Raw genomic sequence first — 22298 nt, forward strand, 5'->3', positions numbered from 1 at the left:
CCAAGCACGTACCTGGTGAAGCAGGGCTTCCACTGAGGGGTAGCTGACACAACACGTACCTGTTGAAGGAGGTCTTCCACTGAGGGGTAGCTGACACAACACGTACCTGGTGAAGGAGTGCTTCCACTGAGGAGTAGCTGACCCAGCACGTACCTGGTGAAGGAGTGCTTCCACTGAGGGGTAGCTGACACAAGACGTACCTGGTGAAGGAGTGCTTCCACTGAGGGGTAGCTGACACAAGACGTACCTGGTGAAGGAGTGCTTCCACTGAGGAGTAGCTGACCAAGCACGTACCTGGTGAAGGAGTGCTTCCACTGAGGGGTAGGTGACCAAGCACGTACCTGGTGAAGCAGGGCTTCCACTGAGGGGTAGCTGACACAACACTTACCTGTTGAAGGAGTGCTTCCACTGAGGGGTAGCTGACACAACACATACCTGGTGAAGGAGTGCTTCCACTGAGGGGTAGCTGACCCAGCACGTACCTGGTGAAGGAGTGCTTCCACTGAGGGGTAGCTGACACAACACATACCTGGTGAAGGAGTGCTTCCACTGAGAGGTAGGTGACCCAGCACGTACCTGGTGAAGGAGTGCTTCCACTGAGGGGTAGCTGACACAAGACGTACCTGGTGAAGGAGTGCTTCCACTGAGGGGTAGCTGACCCAGCACGTAACTGGTGAAGGAGTGCTTCCACTGAGGGGGAGCTGACACAAGACGTACCTGGTGAAGGAGTGCTTCCACTGAGGGGTAGCTGACACAAGACGTACCTGGTGAAGGAGGTCTTCCACTGAGGGGTAGCTGACACAAGACGTACCTGGTGAAGGAGTGCTTCCACTGAGAGGTAGGTGACCCAGCACGTTCCTGGTGAAGGAGTGCTTCCACTGAGGGGTAGCTGACACAAGACGTACCTGGTGAAGGAGTGCTTCCACTGAGGGGTAGCTGACCCAGCACGTAACTGGTGAAGGAGTGCTTCCACTGAGGGGGAGCTGACACAAGACGTACCTGGTGAAGGAGTGCTTCCACTGAGGGGTAGCTGACACAAGACGTACCTGGTGAAGGAGGTCTTCCACTGAGGGGTAGCTGACACAAGACGTACCTGGTGAAGGAGTGCTTCCACTGAGAGGTAGGTGACCCAGCACGTACCTGGTGAAGGAGTGCTTCCACTGAGGGGTAGCTGACACAAGACGTACCTGGTGAAGGAGTGCTTCCACTGAGGGGTAGCTGACCCAGCACGTACCTGGTGAAGGAGTGCTTCCACTGAGGGGTAGCTGACACAAGACGTACCTGGTGAAGGAGTGCTTCCACTGAGGGGTAGCTGACCAAGGTGACCCAGCACGTACCTGTTGAAGGAGGTCTTCCACTGAGGGGTAGCTGACACAACACATACCTGGTGAAGGAGTGCTTCCACTGAGAGGTAGGTGACCCAGCACGTACCTGGTGAAGGAGTGCTTCCACTGAGGGGTAGCTGACACAAGACGTACCTGGTGAAGGAGTGCTTCCACTGAGGGGTAGCTGACCCAGCACGTAACTGGTGAAGGAGTGCTTCCACTGAGGGGGAGCTGACACAAGACGTACCTGGTGAAGGAGTGCTTCCACTGAGGGGTATGTGACCCAGCACGTACCTGGTGAAGGAGTGCTTCCACTGAGGGGTAGCTGACACAAGACGTACCTGGTGAAGGAGTGCTTCCACTGAGAGGTAGGTGACCCAGCACGTACCTGGTGAAGGAGTGCTTCCACTGAGGGGTAGCTGACACAAGACGTACCTGGTGAAGGAGTGCTTCCACTGAGGGGTAGCTGACCCAGGTGACCCAGCACGTACCTGGTGAAGGAGTGCTTCCACTGAGGGGTAGCTGACACAAGACGTACCTGGTGAAGGAGTGCTTCCACTGAGGAGTAGCTGACCCAGCACGTACCTGGTGAAGGAGTGCTTCCACTGAGGGGTAGCTGACACAAGACGTACCTGGTGAAGGAGTGCTTCCACTGAGGGGTAGGTGAACAAGCACGTACCTGGTGAAGCAGGTCTTCCACTGAGGGGTAGCTGACACAACACTTACCTGTTGAAGGAGGTCTTCCACTGAGGGGTAGCTGACACAACACGTACCTGGTGAAGGAGTGCTTCCACTGAGGGGTAGGTGACCCAGCACGTACCTGGTGAAGGAGTGCTTCCACTGAGGGGTAGCTGACACAAGACGTACCTGGTGAAGGAGTGCTTCCACTGAGAGGTAGCTGACCCAGCACGTACCTGTTGAAGGAGTGCTTCCACTGAGGGGTAGCTGACCCAGCACGTACCTGGTGAAGGAGTGCTTCCACTGAGGGGTAGCTGACACAAGACGTACCTGGTGAAGGAGTGCTTCCACTGAGGGGTAGGTGACCCAGCACGTACCTGGTGAAGCAGGGCTTCCACTTGGGGGTAGCTGACACAAGACGTACCTGGTGAAGGAGTGCTTCCACTGAGGGGTAGGTGACCCAGCACGTACCTGGTGAAGCAGGGCTTCCACTGAGGGGTAGCTGACACAACACTTACCTGGTGAAGGAGTGCTTCCACTGAGGGGTAGCTGACACAGCACGTACCTTGTGAAGGAGGGCTTCCACTGAGGGGTAGCTGACCTAGCACGTACCTGGTGAAGGAGTGCTTCCACTGAGGGGTAGCTGACACAACACTTACCTGGTGAAGGAGTGCTTCCACTGAGGGGTAGCTGACACAGCACGTACCTTGTGAAGGAGTGCTTCCACTGAGGGGTAGCTGACACAAGACGTACCTGGTGAAGGAGGGCTTCCACTGAGGGGTAGCTGACACAATGCTCGGTGACTCCCTCCTGTTCCACTGTCATCCCAGCCGTAAAGGCTTTTTGCTCGTATAACTGTAATTATAATACCCAACACAATGTTATCTCCCCGACGGTGCACAACATATTCTCAGTACATGATAAAATTTTATCCTCCGTAACTACTTTCGATGAGTTGCAGGGTGTAACAAACACGTGCTCAACACAGCAATGGACAGTTCTTCAATTCATTATATTTCGAAATATTTAGAACTTATCACCTAGAAGGATTCATAATGTACCAACCTCCGTAGTCTTCTTTTGTTGACATGCCCTGACCAGGCATAACATTGTTGTAACTGCCAAGTGTTGTACCATCGATGAAGACGTAGGTGCCATCCCTGGCAACGTCGTTCAGACCAAACCAGGCATCAGTCTTGAAGGGTCTCATGTAGCGTTCTACTTCAGACTGAAAGTGATCATTATCTACATCAGCAGCATGGCGGTTGGAGGAAGATGAATACATGACACTTTTTATGGCGTCTGATAAAGGGGGCAGAAGTAACCCTGAAACGTCGCTACAAAGAATATAGAAGTTGTTATCAATAAAAACAATTTCATGTAGTCACGTCGTATTTATTCCCTCTTTATCTGAATTACCTGTACACTTTGTGAGTTGATGGTGGCCAAGTTCCCGCCAAGTTTGACACACTGTGCCTGAGCTTCTACATACGAATAGGTACCGGAAGTGAGGTAATAACACTTCCCGTCAATCACTGCGCCTGTTGTCCTACACTTGACCATTGCCGAAAGTGCAGCTGAAACAATAATCAGATCATAACTATATATCTTGTCTTCATCAATTTTACTTTATGGAGGTCACAGTTGGCATTACTAAAGTAATACGCAAGGTAGGGTCTCGTTCATTCGGTACAACCCAGACACATTTATTTAACGCTGCTTGATGATGTTACCGATTGTTTTATCAGTCATAGACGCTTACCGTTGCCGGTGGTGTAGACAGCGTTAGCCAGAGAACCTCCACAGTTGACGGTGTTGTCGCCAGAGCAGGACTTGGAGCACATGGTGCTGTTTCCAAAGCCTCCGTGCATATTCCCACATCGGCATTCGTTACCGTTCTGTAGAGCAGCGTACACATAGCCCCGATAGTAGCATCTGAATAACACATTAAGATAGAACAATATTTCTTTACTTGTTTCTTTCTTGAAAACAAATTTACAATGACTTACGACTTGGCCTGTCAATTTCATGTAAGAAGTATCCGTGAATTAACACCACATGTTGTCCACCCACCTTTCTACACAGGAGCTGACAGTCATGGACATCGTCAGCTTAATGAAGTCATGGGGGACATCTCTGAAGTTGAAGCTGTCTCTGTAGCAACCTTTCAGTTCGGGTGTTGATCGACCTATGGTCACAATGAGAGAGGTTCACTCGCAACGCATGGCTTCCTGGTCGTGAATATATTCGGGCAACCAAAAAGTGGAAATCTTAATCAGCACTGCTATACATCAGAGGGACACACTGGAGTAGAGTACTTACCTTGATGTACAGGGTCAGAGGGACACACAGGAGTAGAGTACTAACCTTGATGTACAGGGTCAGAGGGACACATGGAGTAGAGTACTAACCTTGATGTACAGGGTCAGAGGGACACACAGGAGTAGAAGCTGTAGCACTGAAGAAATTCGCCTCCACCTCGGCACCAAATCCCTGGATGAGAATATTATCGAGCTAAAGTTCCTCCTCCTCAGTGAAGTGTCAGAATCAGGTATAACAACTGTTATATTTGGGATAACACTTTATCAGTAAAGTACAGATTCTGGTATTCCCATCCGGGATTCGAACCCAAACTGTCAGAGTGAGGCACATAATCGCCAACTCACAAAGTCAGCCATCTAAACCCACTCAGCCACCGGGGCTTCAACAAAAATGAAAGTCCGACAACTGGTAGTCTTGACAAGTAGTGAGTGAGTGAGTGAGTATGGTTTTGCACCGCTTTTAGCAATATTCAAGCAATATCACGGCAGGGGACACCAGAAATGGGCTTCACACATTGTACCCATGTCGGGAATCGATCCCGGGTCTCCGGCGTGACGAGCGAACGCTTTAACAACTACGCTACCCGACCGCCCCTCTTGACAAGTAAATTGGCACGGCTCATATCAGGTAGGTATGAACTTCATGCACCTATGTACATTGATGGAATACGGTAAGGCTGACACTGGAAGGATACTGCTAGAAGAAATATCTTTTATGTTTGGCACTGTTTGTTTGAATTGTTGACAGTCAACTTGACAAGAAGTAGAAGCTCGAGTGATATATAATTCGCGGCCTTGTTACAAACAGCTCAGATATGTATCGGTGTGGACCATGTTTCATACTGTGTTAATACCTCGTGCTCTTGAGTTTAACCAACGACTTGTAAGACATTGAGTAATTTTCACACAAACGATGACACGCCATTATATGAACAAACAATTCCCTGTACACCAAATCACTCAGTTAACGCATTTAGTTTCATGAGCAATTGGGTATGCAGAAGACCTAGCAACATGTGATGTGAGTGAGGGGGTGGGGCGGGGTATGTCAACTCACCTCTGATGTTGTCTTGGTACAAGGCTTAGCCGTGGGTATGTTCACTGCATCCTGAAATATTTGATGTGGATAGTTACGTTTGATTAATACAGGAAAAGTATTTTTTTAGCGTTTTCTAAGGCAGTAAAACTTACATCTTCAGCTATGTTGTAGGTTCCATCGTATGCGTCGTTGTAACAGTCGACGAGGTCATCGCTGCCACCTGTTCTGGTGATGGTAAGTGACGGGCATCGGTACCCTGGACATTTCTCGCCATCAACGCGATCAACACTGGAGTATATCTTGATGAATAACAACCTGTAAAGCATGAGAAAGTAAATGAAATAAATTGGGATTCCAGAGACACTTTTGCATAAGGAACCCTTCCTTACTCTGCAGCACCTATACCCTCCCTGTAAACACCTTCTCCTCGCTGAGACTGGGTCCTTCTTTACTCTGCAGCACCTATACCCTCCCTGTAAACACCTTCTCGCCGAGACTTGACCCTTCTTTACTCTGCAGCACCTATACCCTCCCTGTAAACACCTTCTCCTCGCTGAGACTGGGTCCTTCTTTACTCTGCAGCACCTATACCCTCCCTGTAAACACCTTCTCGCCGAGACTGGACCCTTCCTTACTCTGCAGCACCTATACCCTCCCTGTAAACACCTTCTCCTCGCTGAGACTGGACCCTTCCTTACTCTGCAGCACCTATACCCTCCCTGTAAACACCTTCTCCTCGCTGAGACTGGGTCCTTCTTTACTCTGCAGCACCTATACCCTCCCTGTAAACACCTTCTCGCCGAGACTGGACCCTTCCTTACTCTGCAGCACCTATACCCTCCCTGTAAACACCTTCTCGCCGAGACTGGACCCTTCCTTACTCTGCAGCACCTATACCCTCCCTGTAAACACCTTCTCGCCGAGACTGGACCCTTCCTTACTCTGCAGCACCTATACCCTCCCTGTAAACACCTTCTCGCCGAGACTGGATCCTTCCTTACTCTGCAGCACCTATACCCTCCCTGTAAACACCTTCTCGCCGAGACTGGACCCTTCCTTACTCTGCAGCACCTATACCCTCCCTGTAAACACCTTCTCGCCGAGACTGGACCCTTCCTTACTCTGCAGCACCTATACCCTCCCTGTAAACACCTTCTCCTCGCTGAGACTGGGTCCTTCTTTACTCTGCAGCACCTTTACCCCCCATGTAAACACCTTCTCCTCTGTGAGACTGGGTATACTCTGCAGCACATTTACCCTCCCTGTAAAGCCCTTCTCGCCGAGACTGGGCCCTTCTATTCTCTTCAGCACCTATACCCACCCTGTAAACACCACTATGTCTTGGCCCTTCCATACTCTGCAGCACCTATACCCACCCTGTAAACACCACTATGTCTTGGCCCTTCTATCCTCTTCAGCACCTATACCCACCCTGTAAACACCACTATGTCTTGGCCCTTCCATACTCTGCAGCACCTATACCCACCCTGTAAACACCACTATGTCTTGGCCCTTCCATACTCTGCTGTACCTATACCCATCCTGTGGACACCACTATGTCTTGGCCCTTCCATACTCTGCTGTACCTATACCCACCCTGTAAACACCACTATGTCTTGGCCCTTCCATACTCTGCTGTACCTATACCCACCCTGTGAACACCACTATGTCTTGGCCCTTCCATACTCTGCTGTACCTATACCCGCACTGTAAACACCACTATGTCTTGGCCCTTCCATACTCTGCTGTACCTATACCCATCCTGTGGACACCACTATGTCTTGGCCCTTCCATACTCTGCTGTACCTATACCCACCCTGTAAACACCACTATGTCTTGGCCCTTCCATACTCTGCTGTACCTATACCCACCCTGTGAACACCACTATGTCTTGGCCCTTCCATACTCTGCTGTACCTATACCCGCCCTGTAAACACCACTATGTCTTGGCCCTTCCATACTCTGCTGTACCTATACCCACCTTGTAAACACCACTATGTCTTGGCCCTTCCATACTCTGCTGTACCTATACCCACCCTGTGGACTTGTCCCAGAAGTAGGCCCTCCCCGTGGTGTCGCGGTCCAGGTCGCTGATGCTACTGACGCTGATTGCAGGAGTAGCTGCCCCTATCTTGGGAAGTCCACTGGAGAAGCTGAAGCTTGTCACGTCTTTCGGGTAACACAGGCCGAGACTGACATAGTCCCCACTGAAGCAGCAATAGATACATTTTGTTATTACCGAAACGTGGAGTTAAAGGCATAGACATATTTGCACACACACACACTCACACACAGGCATATAAAATCAGTTTTATGAAGTGTACCACGCTGTCATAATTTCTGACCGTTATGTTATGTCGCTTGTAGCTGATCATTACGTCTGCTATCATTCCACATATGAAAGGAGATGTTCAAGCTAACATAAAGGTAGACAAAAAAAATGGAAGTGTGTGCAATCTGAGCCGATGCTTTGCTGAGGGATAACACCGACTAGATTAACCAATATGCATATTACGAATAGCGGCATAACGACACAATGAACTGGGGGGGGGGGGGGGGGGGGGGGGGGGGGCACAGGACATACACTTGCCCACTGCAGACGCTACACTAGCATTAACGACATCGTTGTATAAAGAACTTACCTTTCCAGATTTTCTGCAGATACCGTTAGCTTCGTCGGAGCTGTACCGTTGAAATACACCGTGTAGGATTTCTTCTTGATTACCAGGTATATATTTCCCTTGGTGCCTGTAAGAAAGGACAAAACTTGCTTTTTACACAAACACCATTGAAGAGCCGATCCGTGCGTTATTTGACATGATTACGAAGCCCGATACCACATATATCCATCAGGCGAAGGATATATCTCGGAAATCATGTGTCTGGTCTGGGTGTAGTGTGATAAATGTTGATGATTTTACTTGATCCGAACTATCGACGTGAGGCATATTACTGCTCAAAACATTATTTTTTTTAATTATGAGTTGACGTAAAGCAGGTCATCGACGTCTGAGACATGACATAAGGAAACAGGTACATACGAAACATCTCTGGATAGATATAAAAGATACCTTTCAAGGCAAAGGGATCATCAGGTCTGTCGTCCCGGCGCATGTACATGGGGTAGTTCTCCTCCAATGTTTTAAGAGCTCCGTCTCCCTTAAAGACAGCCTGGAATGGGAGTTAAGAATCTGGAGACTTCGCAATCAGAAAAGCAATACCAGTCGGTTGCACTCAACAGAACGCTGTATCAACCTACACTGATCTAGACACGCCGCCACAGTGAATAACATGTATCTCTGAAGTCTGCAATAATACAGTATCATCACCAATGTCAGTAAGTAAATCCTGAGTCAAACAATGACGGTGTTGTGGTCATGTGTAAGTGCACATTACCGATTGTTGGGGAAAGAATAAACATGTGGTACAGATTTAAAGAAAGCATTATAGATATAATAATGAAAATATAAGGTCTCTTTGAAATATAAATTAAACGCAGACAACCCGACACACCCACACCACACCTGTAGACACGTTAAGGGATACACGGTAACTGATCGTTGGAGGTACACTCGTTACCGTCACTATGGGTGAATGAGTATGGTATGGTTTTACGCCGCTTTTAGCAATATTCCAGCAATATCACGGCGGAGAACACCAGACATGGGCTCCATCAATCGAACCCGGGCCTGCTGCGTGAAGAGGGAACGCTTTAACCACAAGGCTACCCCCACCACCCACCATCACTATGCTCCTAACATTAGAATGTTATAAGTCGCTGTTCAGGTATACAATTGGAAGGTAAACAGGAACGAGTGAGTGAGTGAATCTTTCAATATCTTTCGCCAAGTACTTCATTCCTACCTTAGCGTAGTCATGAGGGCACACAGCAAAGTTAGACACAGGTCTATAGTCACACTGGTTGGTGGTGTGGAAACGTGTGTTCGGCACGAACTGGGTCCCTGCAATCCCCGACACGCTGCCGTCGATGTCCCTGAAGGTGATCTGTCTGTTGCCGTCTCTGTTCTTAAGGGTGGGGACAGATGGATCACCCTTAAAGGCCCAGTTGCCCTCAGTCTGAATGATGGATAGTTCATTAATACAATTTAATACACAGTACTATTTTACTGCACGATTCACATCACAGTATTGCAAACAAGACAACACTGGATCTTTACGTCAGTACACAACGACGCAGATAGACGTCGTACATGAGCAATGATGCTCGTCATCTGTTACGTTTTTCATTGTACAATCTGGTGAAAATGGTTTGATTTTGCACTGGGCCTTGATAGACAGGTAACACATGACAAATACATACCACATCGCAGAAACCGAACTTGATCCCGTCAACATGGCTGCTGGCTTTAGGGGGGTAGGGGTTGCTGCGCTTCACACTGATGGCCCCCGCGTATCTGGTGATATTCTGATCTGATGTAATCGTCTCATACTTGTCAAAGAAGGTATTAGTCACGTGTCCCGGACCCTGGTAGAACAACACCCCTTGGAGAGGTTCATCGCTGGAGAAAAAACAAGCTTTTATAAAAAGAGTGTTGTTGATCTTTCTGACTTTCGTCAACAAAAGGTCATTCCAAAATTGCCCATAAATAAAATCGTAATTCTTAACACACGATGACTGATATCGAGGGCTTCTTGTTATTAATGTTTTCAAGCTTGCAACAGGCCAAAAATAACCGGCGTATAGAGAACATAAATATACATAAATCCTGGACTTCAAACAAAATGACGATGACATACGCGGCTCCTGATCTTGACCGCCCAAAGGGTTCCTGTGGCAGTCCCAGGTTGTCCGTCTCCCCAACAAACAGGGAGTTGGTTATCTCAGCGTATGTCTCAAACGTCCCTGCAGCCATAGTGATGCCTCTCGTAGCATCTGCCAGGCTGTGGAAATATATGTGAACATGCACTAAACATCAAGACCGTTCAAGGTGAGAAAGATAATGCAATTGTAATGCCGAAGACTCTAATTGTATAGACGTCCTCTTCTTCCTTGTTAGCATAAAGCAGATATCCTTGTTAACATAAAGCAGATATCCTTGTTAACATAAAAACATCCTTGTTACTGTAAAGCAGATATCCTTGTTAACATAAAGCAGACATCCTTGTTAATATAAAGCAGATATCCTTGTAAATGAAAAGCAGATATCCTTGTTAATGCAAAGCAGATATCCTTGTTAATGCAAAGCAGATATCCTTGTTAACATAAAGCAGATATCCTTGTTAATATAAAGCAGATATCCTTGTTAATATAAAGCAGATATCCTTTTTAGTGAACAGCAAGTATCCTTGTTAATGTGAAGCAGATATCCTTGTTAATGTAAAGCAGATATCCTTTTTAATGTAAACCAGATATCCTTGTTAATGCAAAGCAGATATCATTGTTAACATAAAGTAGATATCCTTGTTAATATAATGAAGATATCCTTTTTAATGTAAAGCAGGTATCCTTGTTAATGTAAAGCAGATATCCTTGTTAATGTAAAGTAGATATCCTTGTTTACGTGAGACAGATATCATTGTTGACGTTATGTGTCATGACATCACAGTTGACGTCATGTTTTGGACACGATTTCCAACATAAAGAACACTACTGTTACATGTTGATCAGGTTCTGATGTATGACGAAACAATGAGACAAATATTAAAATAGTATTAATTTTGACTGAAATGTGATGGCCAAATAACATGTCATACAAATGGAAAGAATGTTCCTTCAAATCGACAAGGAAGCTTAAACTTGTATAATATGTATACGTCTTCAATGGAGATTACTAAATACTCTATATATTGTGATGGGTGTTCTGATCAAGGAGTCAGTTTTGTTCATACTTACGTGAAGTTACTCATGATGACGATTCCAGCTTTCGTCCAGACATTCAGGCCGTTGTTTTTGTATGCTGTGAACCTGTACAAAGAGACAAAATGATATGTCATTATTTAAACAAGCTGAATACATTTGCGTTTGTGTACTGTCGAATGTTAGTTCAGAAATAAAAGATTATTATTAAGCGTCGGTCATTCTTTTCTCAAATTATTTATTCACGATATCATATAACTATTATTTATGTGAACTATATATACATATAGTGTTGATATGGAGAGGAATTCCATCTGGATAACATGATGCATTATGCATATTACTTTCCTTTATTCAACAGGAGGTCTTCAAAGATGTGTAGTGACTATGTTGGCATGTTATACTGAAAACATTAAGTGAAATATTATGCCATTCACAACCACGCGCATAACGGTTGACTAAGAAGGCAATAACTCTCACCCATAGAGATAGGATTTGTCTAGTGATCCTTTGGTCGCTGTTGGGGGATCCCTTGGTGTGTGTGATATTGTGGCACCGAATACTCCATTCTCGGGGACAAAAACACCGTCTTTTTTCTCTCCGTGAGAAATACGGTGATCGATTCGCAGTGATCTCTGTTGAACAGATGGCATGTCAGCTTATTACCACGCCATATAAAATAATTTTACAGTTTCCGTGGGGTGGCAAAATGTCAATTAATTGAACTAAACAGCATATCATAGTTAACCCCTTAGCAGTCTTAAACATTTAGTGCATTTTGAATATACACGTTCTTCATATCATAATACCTTTAGAAACGCCCAGTTCTATAAACACATTGATATTCGTTTCTCTTCCAATGGCAGCGACACCTTTAACAATGTGTGCATATAGTTTTAGCCCTATCTAGTCATGACAGGCGGCACGGGTGGCCCAGTTGACTAAGTTCCGCCCCTTAATCGGATCCATGTCTGACTACTTGTTACATTATTGGGTACTTGTTACATGTAATATGCGCCACATACAAGTGCATGTAATATGTAGTATACACAGCATGACACTTAGGCCATATAAACACATTCGCAAGCATAAGTCATATTCAACAGATTAACACACTTGTTAGTAATAAATAATAGTATAGCACTCTCCAACGGTACACTATGAAGAGGTGCCACTAACCTGGGCGTTAGAGTGAGCCGTGTTGTTTCTGAATTCCTTGACCTTTGTCTGCATGGCATGCAACTTGGGCACTAGCCCTCTCTCTGCCTGGCGTTGTCGGGAGGGACCAAGGGGGAATTTAGATGCTAGTATCCAGAACCCTACATTCTGGAAATCAAAAAGTTATATTATCTGTATCACTGAGTGTGTGATTCAAACATCTTGGGCGTGGCTTTCCAGAAATGGATGCAAGTCGACAAAAAGCCGATGTGAGCATAACCACAAGGTGACAAGTGACATTTTCGAATCTGTAGTATCAATCAAGACCTTATTGACTATATAGATTTCAACTTTTTTATCCTTTACTTGCTCCCATCTGTACTAAGACGTCGCATTAACAGAAGAAAGAAGTTGAAAGTCATAAGTCATAAGACAAAGTAATGACTACTAAATCGTTGTCTCTGTACTCGAAGGCACTTCAACTGACTGAGAAAAATAACATCCCGTGTCCGGGCAGACAATTGTCGGTCGTGGTTTCGATCCTGAGACTTGTGCTGATTCATGCTCTGACAGCGGAAATGTACTGAAGGTTAACGACCTGCGTTAAATCGAGGTCTCCACCCTCATGGAGCCGACTCCCTCACTAACACAGAACTAACAATCAAACCGTATAGAGATTATTTGAACAGCCCGGCAACATAAAAGTTGACATAAACATGATGTTTCATTGATTCTGTAATTATAGTAACGCTTGTCCACTTACATCTGAGCCGGCGGCCACGTTGTTGATGAAGGTGTTGTTGGGGTGTGTGATCCAGTAGGAGGAGAGAGCACTGGGAACACAGTCAGTGTATCAGTTTACCCCGCAATAATTCTATGATTGGCAAAATGCTGGAAATGATATCATTGTCTTCTTTCCGCAAAATATAAACAACAAAGTCAATGTGGTAGTTAAAAATGTACATTGCAATTGATTGCACTTGAACTGTCAAGGCGTGTGGGGTTATTCTTACTTGCAGAATTCCTTCATGGTAGAATTACACCATTCTTTCTTCATGTCGGACATGATGTGGGTGCCATGCATGGTGCCGATACACAGGTTGCTGTCGAAGACGTTCCTCTGCTCCGCGCTATCCTCCAGGAAGAAGCCGTGCCCGCGGTGGAGGTAGCACACATTGTGAGACACCTGGTGTTAAGAAAGTTAAGACATGACACTCTTGGAGACAACATGTGGTACGATATGTAGTGCACATACGTTCTGATGGGTCTAGGACAATTGCCACCCAGACAATTGCCGCCAACCACCCGGACAGTTGGCACAGAGGACAATTGCCTCAGAGGCAATTGCCACCGGTCCATTACCACCCGGACAGTTGGCACAGAGGACAATTCCCACCGGTCCATTACCACCCGGACAGTTGGCACAGAGGACAACTGCCACCCAGACAATTACCACCTGCAACCCACTGCCACCCAGTAAACTGCTCTAACTAGTAGGACTATTTTCAATCAAAATTATTTTGTTTATATTAATGATATCTTGGCGAGGTGACCCCACTGGTTTGCGGATGGCACATTCAAGACTGTCCACTATCTCTACAACGACTATTCACCACCTTCTGCCTTAACCCCTGTGTTCTGATGACAAACAAGCAGGAAGCCAAGCAAGAGAGAATTGTTCTATCAAATAAAACAACTCTGTGATTGTGTCCCCGAGACTCTCATGCTCGATTATGAATTAGCCATCTGTAAAGTTGGTGTGTAAGACTATATTAGTATTATCTGTTGTACTTGTGACAGTTGAAGTTTTACTGGAACATTTGACCGCCATTGTTAAGGCTTTTTTTGTATAATTAACTGAATAAAGAAACCATTAACATGTTGAATTTTTTTATGGATGTTAAATGTCTGGGTGGCAATTGTCCAAGGTGGCAATTATCCTGCTCCCGTTTTGAGACACCTGTTGTTACAATAAAGTAAGATAAAGTAACGTGTTTCTATGTGAAGAAACCGATACATGTATGTTTGTCAGAAGAAAATACACTAAACTTATAAATGAGATACAAAGTCCTCATAACGGCTAGTTGGGATTAACCGGCATAACGATTAGACCACGGTGTCTTACGTTTGGATCAACTCAAGGTCAGTGCAACTGTAACAGTTATTATATAATTATCACTTTGGTACTTGACTCAAATGAAAGTGAAATTTGGTAAATATCAAACAAATAGAGAGACAGCAAACAGATAGTAGTTTAAGTACTCATGTCACCAAAAGACAAGATCAGCAGAAGCAGTGAATACAGATAGCTCAACACTTCACTAACCTCAGCTCCATCTGAGCCGTGGACAGTGACGCATCTCGTCAGAGAGTGGTGGATGGAGTTGTGACGGAACCAGTTGCCGTCCACGTCGTCGCACATGTGGAAGTGGAGTGGGTAGGTGCCTGAGGAAGAGAATTTACTTATGGTAAGACATCCTGTTAACATCGAATTCAAAAGTAACATATTTTCTAATCTCCTGCTGCAACTCACCGACAAATCGCTGCTGCCCCATGTGGTAGAGTTCAACGCCCTGGATGTGAGCAGCTGTGAAGCCTCTGACAACCTTAATAAAAAACGAAGAGTTGTATGACGTTACAATATATTGTTCATGGTTACATATGAGTATAATAGCATAAAGGTTACAACATTTTCTGAAGGTCACTCATTGTGTTGTGATATTCCATAAGTGTTGGTTAAGCAGCGGAAGATTTAACCATGAAGCAGTAAGACAGTGTTAACTAATAGTTTAATTGGGGACATCGACTCTGAACCGAGGGACCCTGGGATGACCATGTATGGTATGACATGACTTGTGGCAGTTGGTGATGCTGGTCATGGATTTAAATCTCAGAATCGACCTTGTTGTAATACTTGGTTTGTCAGCACCACATCCTTGGTCGTCCCTTCCACATTACCCTGACAACTGCTCAAACTCGTGTTGAACACACCTAACGTACTCGCCCTCTCACTCACAGGTGAACACACATGTAAAGGCAATGCACATTCTTTAGTATTTGTGGATCCAGTCCGATACTCATACTTCATTATTATTATTATCATTATCGTTACTAAGGAGGATTTATGATTTAACTTAAAAAATTTTCACCTTGATATGACCTCCAAATGTGTCAAATCCAAACAGGTCACAGAAATACTGATCTTCCGGCTCGTTGACACTGCACCCGTCTTCCGGTATCACGCCCTCTATGAGGATGTTCCGACTCAGCAGCCCCACTTCCGCCCTCTCGTCAACACCAAGAGTTACCTCCCCATAGTGCATGTATTTCAGTGGCTCTGTTGGAGAATTTGTGGATATAAAACTTGGACATAAAAAAACATATAGTTGTATGGACATAACATCCTGTTCATATTTCTATACAGATGTTCAGGAAAGTAATTGTCTTTCGTTGATTTTGAATACAGGAAACTTGTTGATCTACGGAAACATTGACAGCAACCCAGATCCCCCAGCTCTACATACCTGTCAGACAGATCTCGTTGACCGCACACGAAGGACAACTCTTGATGATCATTTCTTCAGCCTGTCTCCAGTCGAAGTCGGTGGATGCGATGACGATCTTGTCACCTAGACAATACACCAGCAATGTTATTACTCAGCTTTAAGACAGAAATAGATTGTACGTGATCCCGTCATTATTTGAACAAGTGTTGAATGAAATTGAACTGTATGGTAAACCAAAGATGTTTAATGAGCCTAGGGAAACTCAGGAAATGTACGAGAAGAATATTTACCCGCACTCCACCTGGAAACGTCTGCGTTGAGCTTGAGACAAGGGTACGCAGCTTCGTGTGTTAGGACCTTAAAGTTGACACCTCTCTTCATTTTCGGATTGGAGAACACCTTGCTGTTGACTCTGAACTGGAACCCACTGTAATCAACGGCTAGGTAGCCTGTTTCTACGAAGTCCTTGTCGAGGGGATTAGGAACATATTTTTCGACTGTTGTACCAATATAACCTGGCGAAGTATAAACATGTATGTGTTTGAAGTCCTTGTGAGTGAGTAGGTGTGTTTTACGCAAGAGCCAGCAATATCCCAGCTATATCTAGCAATATCCAATCAACATCCCAGCAACATTCCAGCATTATCTCAGCTATATCTAGCAATATCCAAGTAATATCCAAGGAGCGCCAAAGCTACATCTAGCAATATCCAAGTAATACCCCAACAATATCACAACTGCACCCCAGCAATATCTCAGCTTTATCCTAACAATATCTCAGCTACTGTATATTGTAGCAATATACCAGCTACATGTCAGCACTATCCCATCAATTTGCAAGCTATATCTCAACAGTATATAGATCATCTGAACGAGACAAAGCAGTGGTTGATAACATGAGCACTGATCCACCCGATCGGAGCACGATGACACACTGTCAGGCTTACCACACATTGATAATTTTAGTGTGCCCACGCGATAAACATGGGGTGTTTGTAACTCGTAATTCGAAACATTTCTGAAATAGCAATGAATTGTGAATCACCTGTTCTTGTGATAAAGGCGTAAGCCTGTCTGCCTGTGACGTTCCTGATGGCTGATGACGTCAGACCCCCAGCAGTCTCCAGTGTTTCGTACACAGCGGCCATGTCCCCACTACCAAGTTCACCTTGAAGAGCGACTGCCAGGATCTTGTCTTGGGGAATACCTGTGAGTGCAAAATAAGCAGAACTAATTCGTATTATGAAATCATATCACAACATGACAACTCGTCATAAATATAGATAACGAAACCATGTTAGGATCACGCCTGAAATGGAAACATCACTTGTTCTAACAGTAAATACATGTAAGTCGTATAAATAAAATCGACAAAATCCTTTCCATATACATAACAAAAAATCCCTGCCAAAAGCGGAGTCGATGGTATAATTCCGACTATATCATAGCCATGCGTCCATGAATCACCATCAAATAGTGACGACACCAGTTGTTTGCGAAAAGGTAAGCGTATCCTGTCCCACGGGGGCACCCGTCACAAACACGTGCAAAAACAAGTCACAAGTTCACCTGATAAAACACGGGAACATGGGGGTACATGTTAAAATAGGAATTTGGGGATAAAATAGGGAATCATGTTTGCCACTGATGAGTCAAATTTGGAAATGTCCTCCACCTGTCTACAAAATATTTTTATATAAGCTTTACAGACAGACAAATGTATTCGGTACTTCAGGCCACCGGCCCATAATACAATGGAAATATACTGTAATATATTTGCATCCTGAGTAGATTTAATAATGAGTTACCGTTCAACACTGTGTTTCCTTTCGATGTTCATGACTTGGGAGAGAAATTTACCTAAGCCTTTTATAATTTGTTCGTTTTCAGCTGACATAAGTCTTATAAAATTCTCAATAGAGGGAGGGGTAACGAGACGCTTGGGAAAAGAGTTTCTTGTTGCTCTAGAATACTGGTCACAAATCATAAGAACATGGAATTCATCTTATGTCCCTTTGAAAAACAGAAAGTGCAGACACGTTCATTATATGGGATGTTGTTGTGACGCCCCAGTTCAACAGGAAGTCTGAAATTATTACACCGGAACATGGCTATAAGTCTACGTTGGTAAGAAGACATATCACAAGTAATATATGATTCCACATTTAGTAATGCCTAGAACTGTGAGCAGTAATTGCATTTCGTTGATGATGTCAGGGAAAAGTGCCAAATTGAGTGAGGCAGTCGTAAAATCTTCGTTTAAAATCTGTTATGAAATGTTGAATATTACCAATGTCTTGGCTTAGCCAAACAAAACCAAATCCAAACTGGAATAAAATCCTTCTAATATGTGATGCCCATGTAATTTTACCATTATCATCAAGAGATTTTAGTATATAATAAGCTTGGATGGGTAGCCTGTGTTGTTCCATCTGAATTGGTCTGCACCAGTACTTGACTGCTCTTGACATGTAGTTATACTGTAGGGGGATCCTATCACAGTCTTCTAGAACCATGTTGTTGTTGGTGAACTTATTTACTTTCAAAAAGGATTTGCAGAATCTGTTATTGACACTCCCAATAATGTTACAGTAGCTGGTTCCCCAGATCTCTGATCCATAACATAGGATTGGTGAAATCATAGCATCAAAAATATTAAAAAGATCATGGCGATTAATGTATCCAAATTGTTTTTGATAATTATATACTGATAGAAGTGCTTTCCTTGCCTGGGCTGCTAGACATGCTTGGGCCTTGGTCCAAGATAACTTTGGTGAGAAAATAATTCCTAAATAGCTGTACATGTTGACAACTTCTATCTGTTGTCCATTCAAAAAACACTTTTCATAACTGCGAAGAGGACCTCCATTCCGAAATACTATTATTTTAGTCTTATTCAGATTGACTTTCATGCCAGTATCATCACAGACTTTCTCCAGGGTCTTTATTTTCTTTTGAAGATGTAAAGCAGTATCAGAGACGGTTGACACATCATCAGCAAATAACAGAGCAAATACATCAGGGATATGAGTAGATATAAACACACCTCTACCACCTTCTTCCTCCAACATTGAAACTAACAGGTTAATAAATATGATGAAGATCTGGGGGCTTAAGATACACCCCTGACGAGTACCCATGGTACACTTGAAGTATAGCGATAGTCCAGAATCAGTTCTCACACATGCACATAGTGTTGAATACATCTGAATTATAAACTTGAGAAATTTACCTTTAACTCCCAGTTGAAGTAGTCTGTTAAATAACATTTTTTGGTTCACACTGCCAAAAGCTTTTGAAAAGTCTATAAAAAGACAATAAAACCTTACTTTTCTCTTTGATAAATATTTGTTGACTATAGCTTGTAGGGTAAATATCTGGTCAATAGTGGAATAATTTTTTCTGAAGCCAGCTTGAAATTCAGAAATAATATTGTTGTTATCACACCAATGTTGAAGTCTGTTGTTAACTACTGTTGTAAGAACTTTACACAATGAATTTATCAAGGAAATGCCTCTGTAATTATTTGGGTCTGAGAAGCTGCCTGATTTGTGTAGGGGACAAATAATACTCTTGCCCCAGCTACTAGGAAATATACCACTGTCATAAAGTTTATTGAATAGTTTTGTTAATAATGGTGAGATATAGTTCTTAGTTGCTTTAAATAGTTCGTTAACTGTGCCATCTGGGCCAGGAGATTTGCTTGTTTTGGGCAATTTCAAACTCGCATTAATTTCCTCTTGTGTAAAAGGGTAATTTAATTCATATAAATAGTCACTGTCATCTGCATCTGTGTATTCCAAAATTGGGTCACTATAATCATAGCTGCAGTCGGAATTACAGTTCAACAGGTTATCAAAATGGTCAAACCACTGATCTACTGTTATGTTGGAAGGATTCTTATGATTTACTCTGCAGGATTTTAACACTTTCCAAAAAGATTTTGAATCATGTCTGGATGCACTGAGAATTTCCCTCTGTTTATGGCAATAATCTTCTTTTTTCAAATAAAATGTTTCTTTAAATTTCCTTTTACATTCTATATATATAGCAATACCCTGTCCATATTTCCTATGTAGCCTTAGAGCTGTATATTTCTTTTGTTTTAATACTTCCAGCTGATCATCCCACCAAGGTGGCTGTGGTGATATGTCAGTTAACTTACTACCTTTTTACACTTTTTTAAACTCTTCTGCAGCACTATGGTAAAGGTCTGTTAAAGTATCTACACTGTCTTCTAAATTTTCTTCAATCTGTTTGTATATACTGTCACAATATGTTAAAAAGAGATCTTGGAAATTCACCATAAATGATTTACTGTTATATGGGCACCATGTATACTTGGTCCATCTTTCTTACTGAGCTGGATCTTGATGGTTTTCATTACCAATATGACTATTATTAAAAACATTGGGGTTGCTGTTGGATTCCTCAGAGTAATTAAGTGGAAAGTCAATAGTACAGTAAAGAGGGAAGTGATTAGATCCATCTCTCTCATGAACACCAAAGGAGCTAAAATGTGGAAATAAATCTGTACTTGCCAGAAAATAGTCCACCACACTGGCACCATTGTGAGTGATACAAGTAAAGTTCCCATCCATATCATCAAATAGCCGCCCGTTGAGTACATGGACATCAAGCTTTACAGAGGCATTGAACGGTTTAACCTTGATCAAACAACTTCTGAGCAAAAGTCGTAAGACGCTCTTTCAAATCTTGGTCGAAAGAGAAATCTCATTTGTACCTCAAATGTTGTAAATTGTAGATACCAAAGGCTAGAGCTGCAGAAATATTGCTCGACATGAAGGGAAAGTTAAAGTCATTCCCCTCCTCATAGAGGCTTTATGGAATGTGTCTTATCACTCTGAATCTTTATGCAACGATCTAAATTTGAAACAGACGAGTCGAAAGAAAAACCCACAATTATGACCAAGCAAATGAGTTGCAAATAATAAATTATAGCTAAGCCAAAAAAAAAAACAGCCCTAAACAACCTCTTATAACAACAACGTATCATAATGATCCTTGATTAACTGACTTTCTACAAATTCCTGGAACTTGAGGTCCTCGTCAGCGATGTCCTCCCCGGCCCTGAACACGGCAAAGTCCCACAGAGAGCTGTCCTCATTAAACACAGACACGTACAGGCCTCGGGCAGACTCCGCCTGGAACACGCTTTTCTGTAAGATAACATTACTGAACTAAGAAGGAGATATGTCGTTGCGCCGTAAGTGTGGTCTTCATATTTCAATGACTATTTCAAATGTGTTGAAGTGAAATCAGGTTAAATGAGTATCACATGAAAAGATGAATGATTATAAAGAATAGTAGTTATCTTTGGAATTAATGTCAGCGATAGCGTCACGATACACGATGACCTCAACAGAGCAATGACCTTGTGTAATAGTGGCATTGTTTTATTCTTTCTTAGATATTACCATATTTTATATTCCACTCGAGACATACACATGTCTTCGTCGAATCACTAGAGTTACTTCAAGGAATTCAACTGAGGCTGCATTAAGCTGTCAATGAAATGTACATGTAATATCAATACCATAATACCAACCATAGACCCATACATCTGTTACTATGATCGTTGTGTTGCAACAAGTGTAATCATTATTGAGTTAAGTGCTTCCTGTCAATGTTATATTACGCATTCTTTTGCGTGAAACAACAATTTGGCAGGCATGTCCGGGACTGCCAATAGCGGAGTGAACCATCTGTTGCTGATACGGTATTGGTATAAATGGAATCTTAAATCAACATCATACACACTTGGCAATCGTGAACTTCCATTGTGGATAATGTAATTCCATGGGGTCTGTTCAAAACCGAATTACTAGGTACTGCTGAAACTGTATTGTTTGGGAAATTTAAAGGCGATGTAACAGATATTGGAACACTAAATCGATTAACGTTAAAGATCCTGTCATAGGTATCTGAACAGAACGTGAACTCAGGTGTAAGTTAAAGAGGTTGTCATAGGTATCTCAGCACTACATCGACTCACCTGTAAGTTGAAGGGGCTGTCACGGGTATCTCAGCACTACATCGACTCACCTGTAAGTTAAAGGGGCTGTTACCGGTATCTCAGCACTACATCGACTCACCTGTAAGTTAAAGGGGCTGTCACCGGTATCTCAGCACTACATCGACTCACCTGTAAGTTGAAGGGGCTGTCACGGGTATCTCAACAGTGACCACCGTGTGAAAGTATCTGAACACAACACCAACTCACCTGGAAATCAAAGAGGCTGTCACAGGCGTCGGGTTTAGCTGTCTGGATCAACTTCGTCCACGACGGTTTCTCTTCTCCGTGCACCTCAATCGTGCCTCCTGCAGCCACGCCAATAAACTTCCTCCCAAAGCCAGAAACAGACAGCGTGGAGTTACTTTCGCCTGGGGAAGGGAAATGTTGCAGATCTCAGTATTCTCTCTTAAAGTCAT

At 43.6% G+C, this 22298-nt stretch overlaps 1 protein-coding gene across 1 annotated transcript in view; it reads right to left on the bottom strand.

Annotated features, from left to right (window-relative positions):
* LOC124115560 (cell surface hyaluronidase-like) overlaps positions 1–22298 on the bottom strand; it is a 47020-nt gene that overhangs the window by 19842 nt on the left and 4880 nt on the right. Inside the window, exons 3-29 of the mRNA XM_046476593.1 lie at positions 22090–22250; positions 20884–21025; positions 16891–17052; positions 16136–16360; positions 15864–15968; positions 15489–15676; positions 14873–14945; positions 14666–14784; positions 13353–13525; positions 13103–13172; positions 12361–12507; positions 11662–11816; positions 11218–11289; positions 10122–10265; positions 9685–9883; positions 9228–9440; positions 8435–8534; positions 8006–8111; positions 7400–7570; positions 5516–5678; positions 5382–5432; positions 4415–4496; positions 4077–4191; positions 3766–3938; positions 3423–3580; positions 3069–3231; positions 2757–2858 (exon numbers count right to left, since the gene is read on the bottom strand). Of these exons, the coding sequence (XP_046332549.1) occupies positions 2757–2858; positions 3069–3231; positions 3423–3580; positions 3766–3938; positions 4077–4191; positions 4415–4496; positions 5382–5432; positions 5516–5678; positions 7400–7570; positions 8006–8111; positions 8435–8534; positions 9228–9440; positions 9685–9883; positions 10122–10265; positions 11218–11289; positions 11662–11816; positions 12361–12507; positions 13103–13172; positions 13353–13525; positions 14666–14784; positions 14873–14945; positions 15489–15676; positions 15864–15968; positions 16136–16360; positions 16891–17052; positions 20884–21025; positions 22090–22250 (3732 nt within the window). The remainder of the gene's footprint in view (positions 1–2756; positions 2859–3068; positions 3232–3422; positions 3581–3765; positions 3939–4076; positions 4192–4414; positions 4497–5381; positions 5433–5515; positions 5679–7399; positions 7571–8005; positions 8112–8434; positions 8535–9227; positions 9441–9684; positions 9884–10121; positions 10266–11217; positions 11290–11661; positions 11817–12360; positions 12508–13102; positions 13173–13352; positions 13526–14665; positions 14785–14872; positions 14946–15488; positions 15677–15863; positions 15969–16135; positions 16361–16890; positions 17053–20883; positions 21026–22089; positions 22251–22298) is intronic.

The sequence above is a fragment of the Haliotis rufescens genome, unplaced genomic scaffold, assembly GCF_023055435.1.
Source record: "Haliotis rufescens isolate VD_foot unplaced genomic scaffold, xgHalRufe1.0.p SCAF_6, whole genome shotgun sequence".
NCBI classification, from domain to species: Eukaryota; Metazoa; Mollusca; class Gastropoda; order Lepetellida; family Haliotidae; genus Haliotis; species Haliotis rufescens.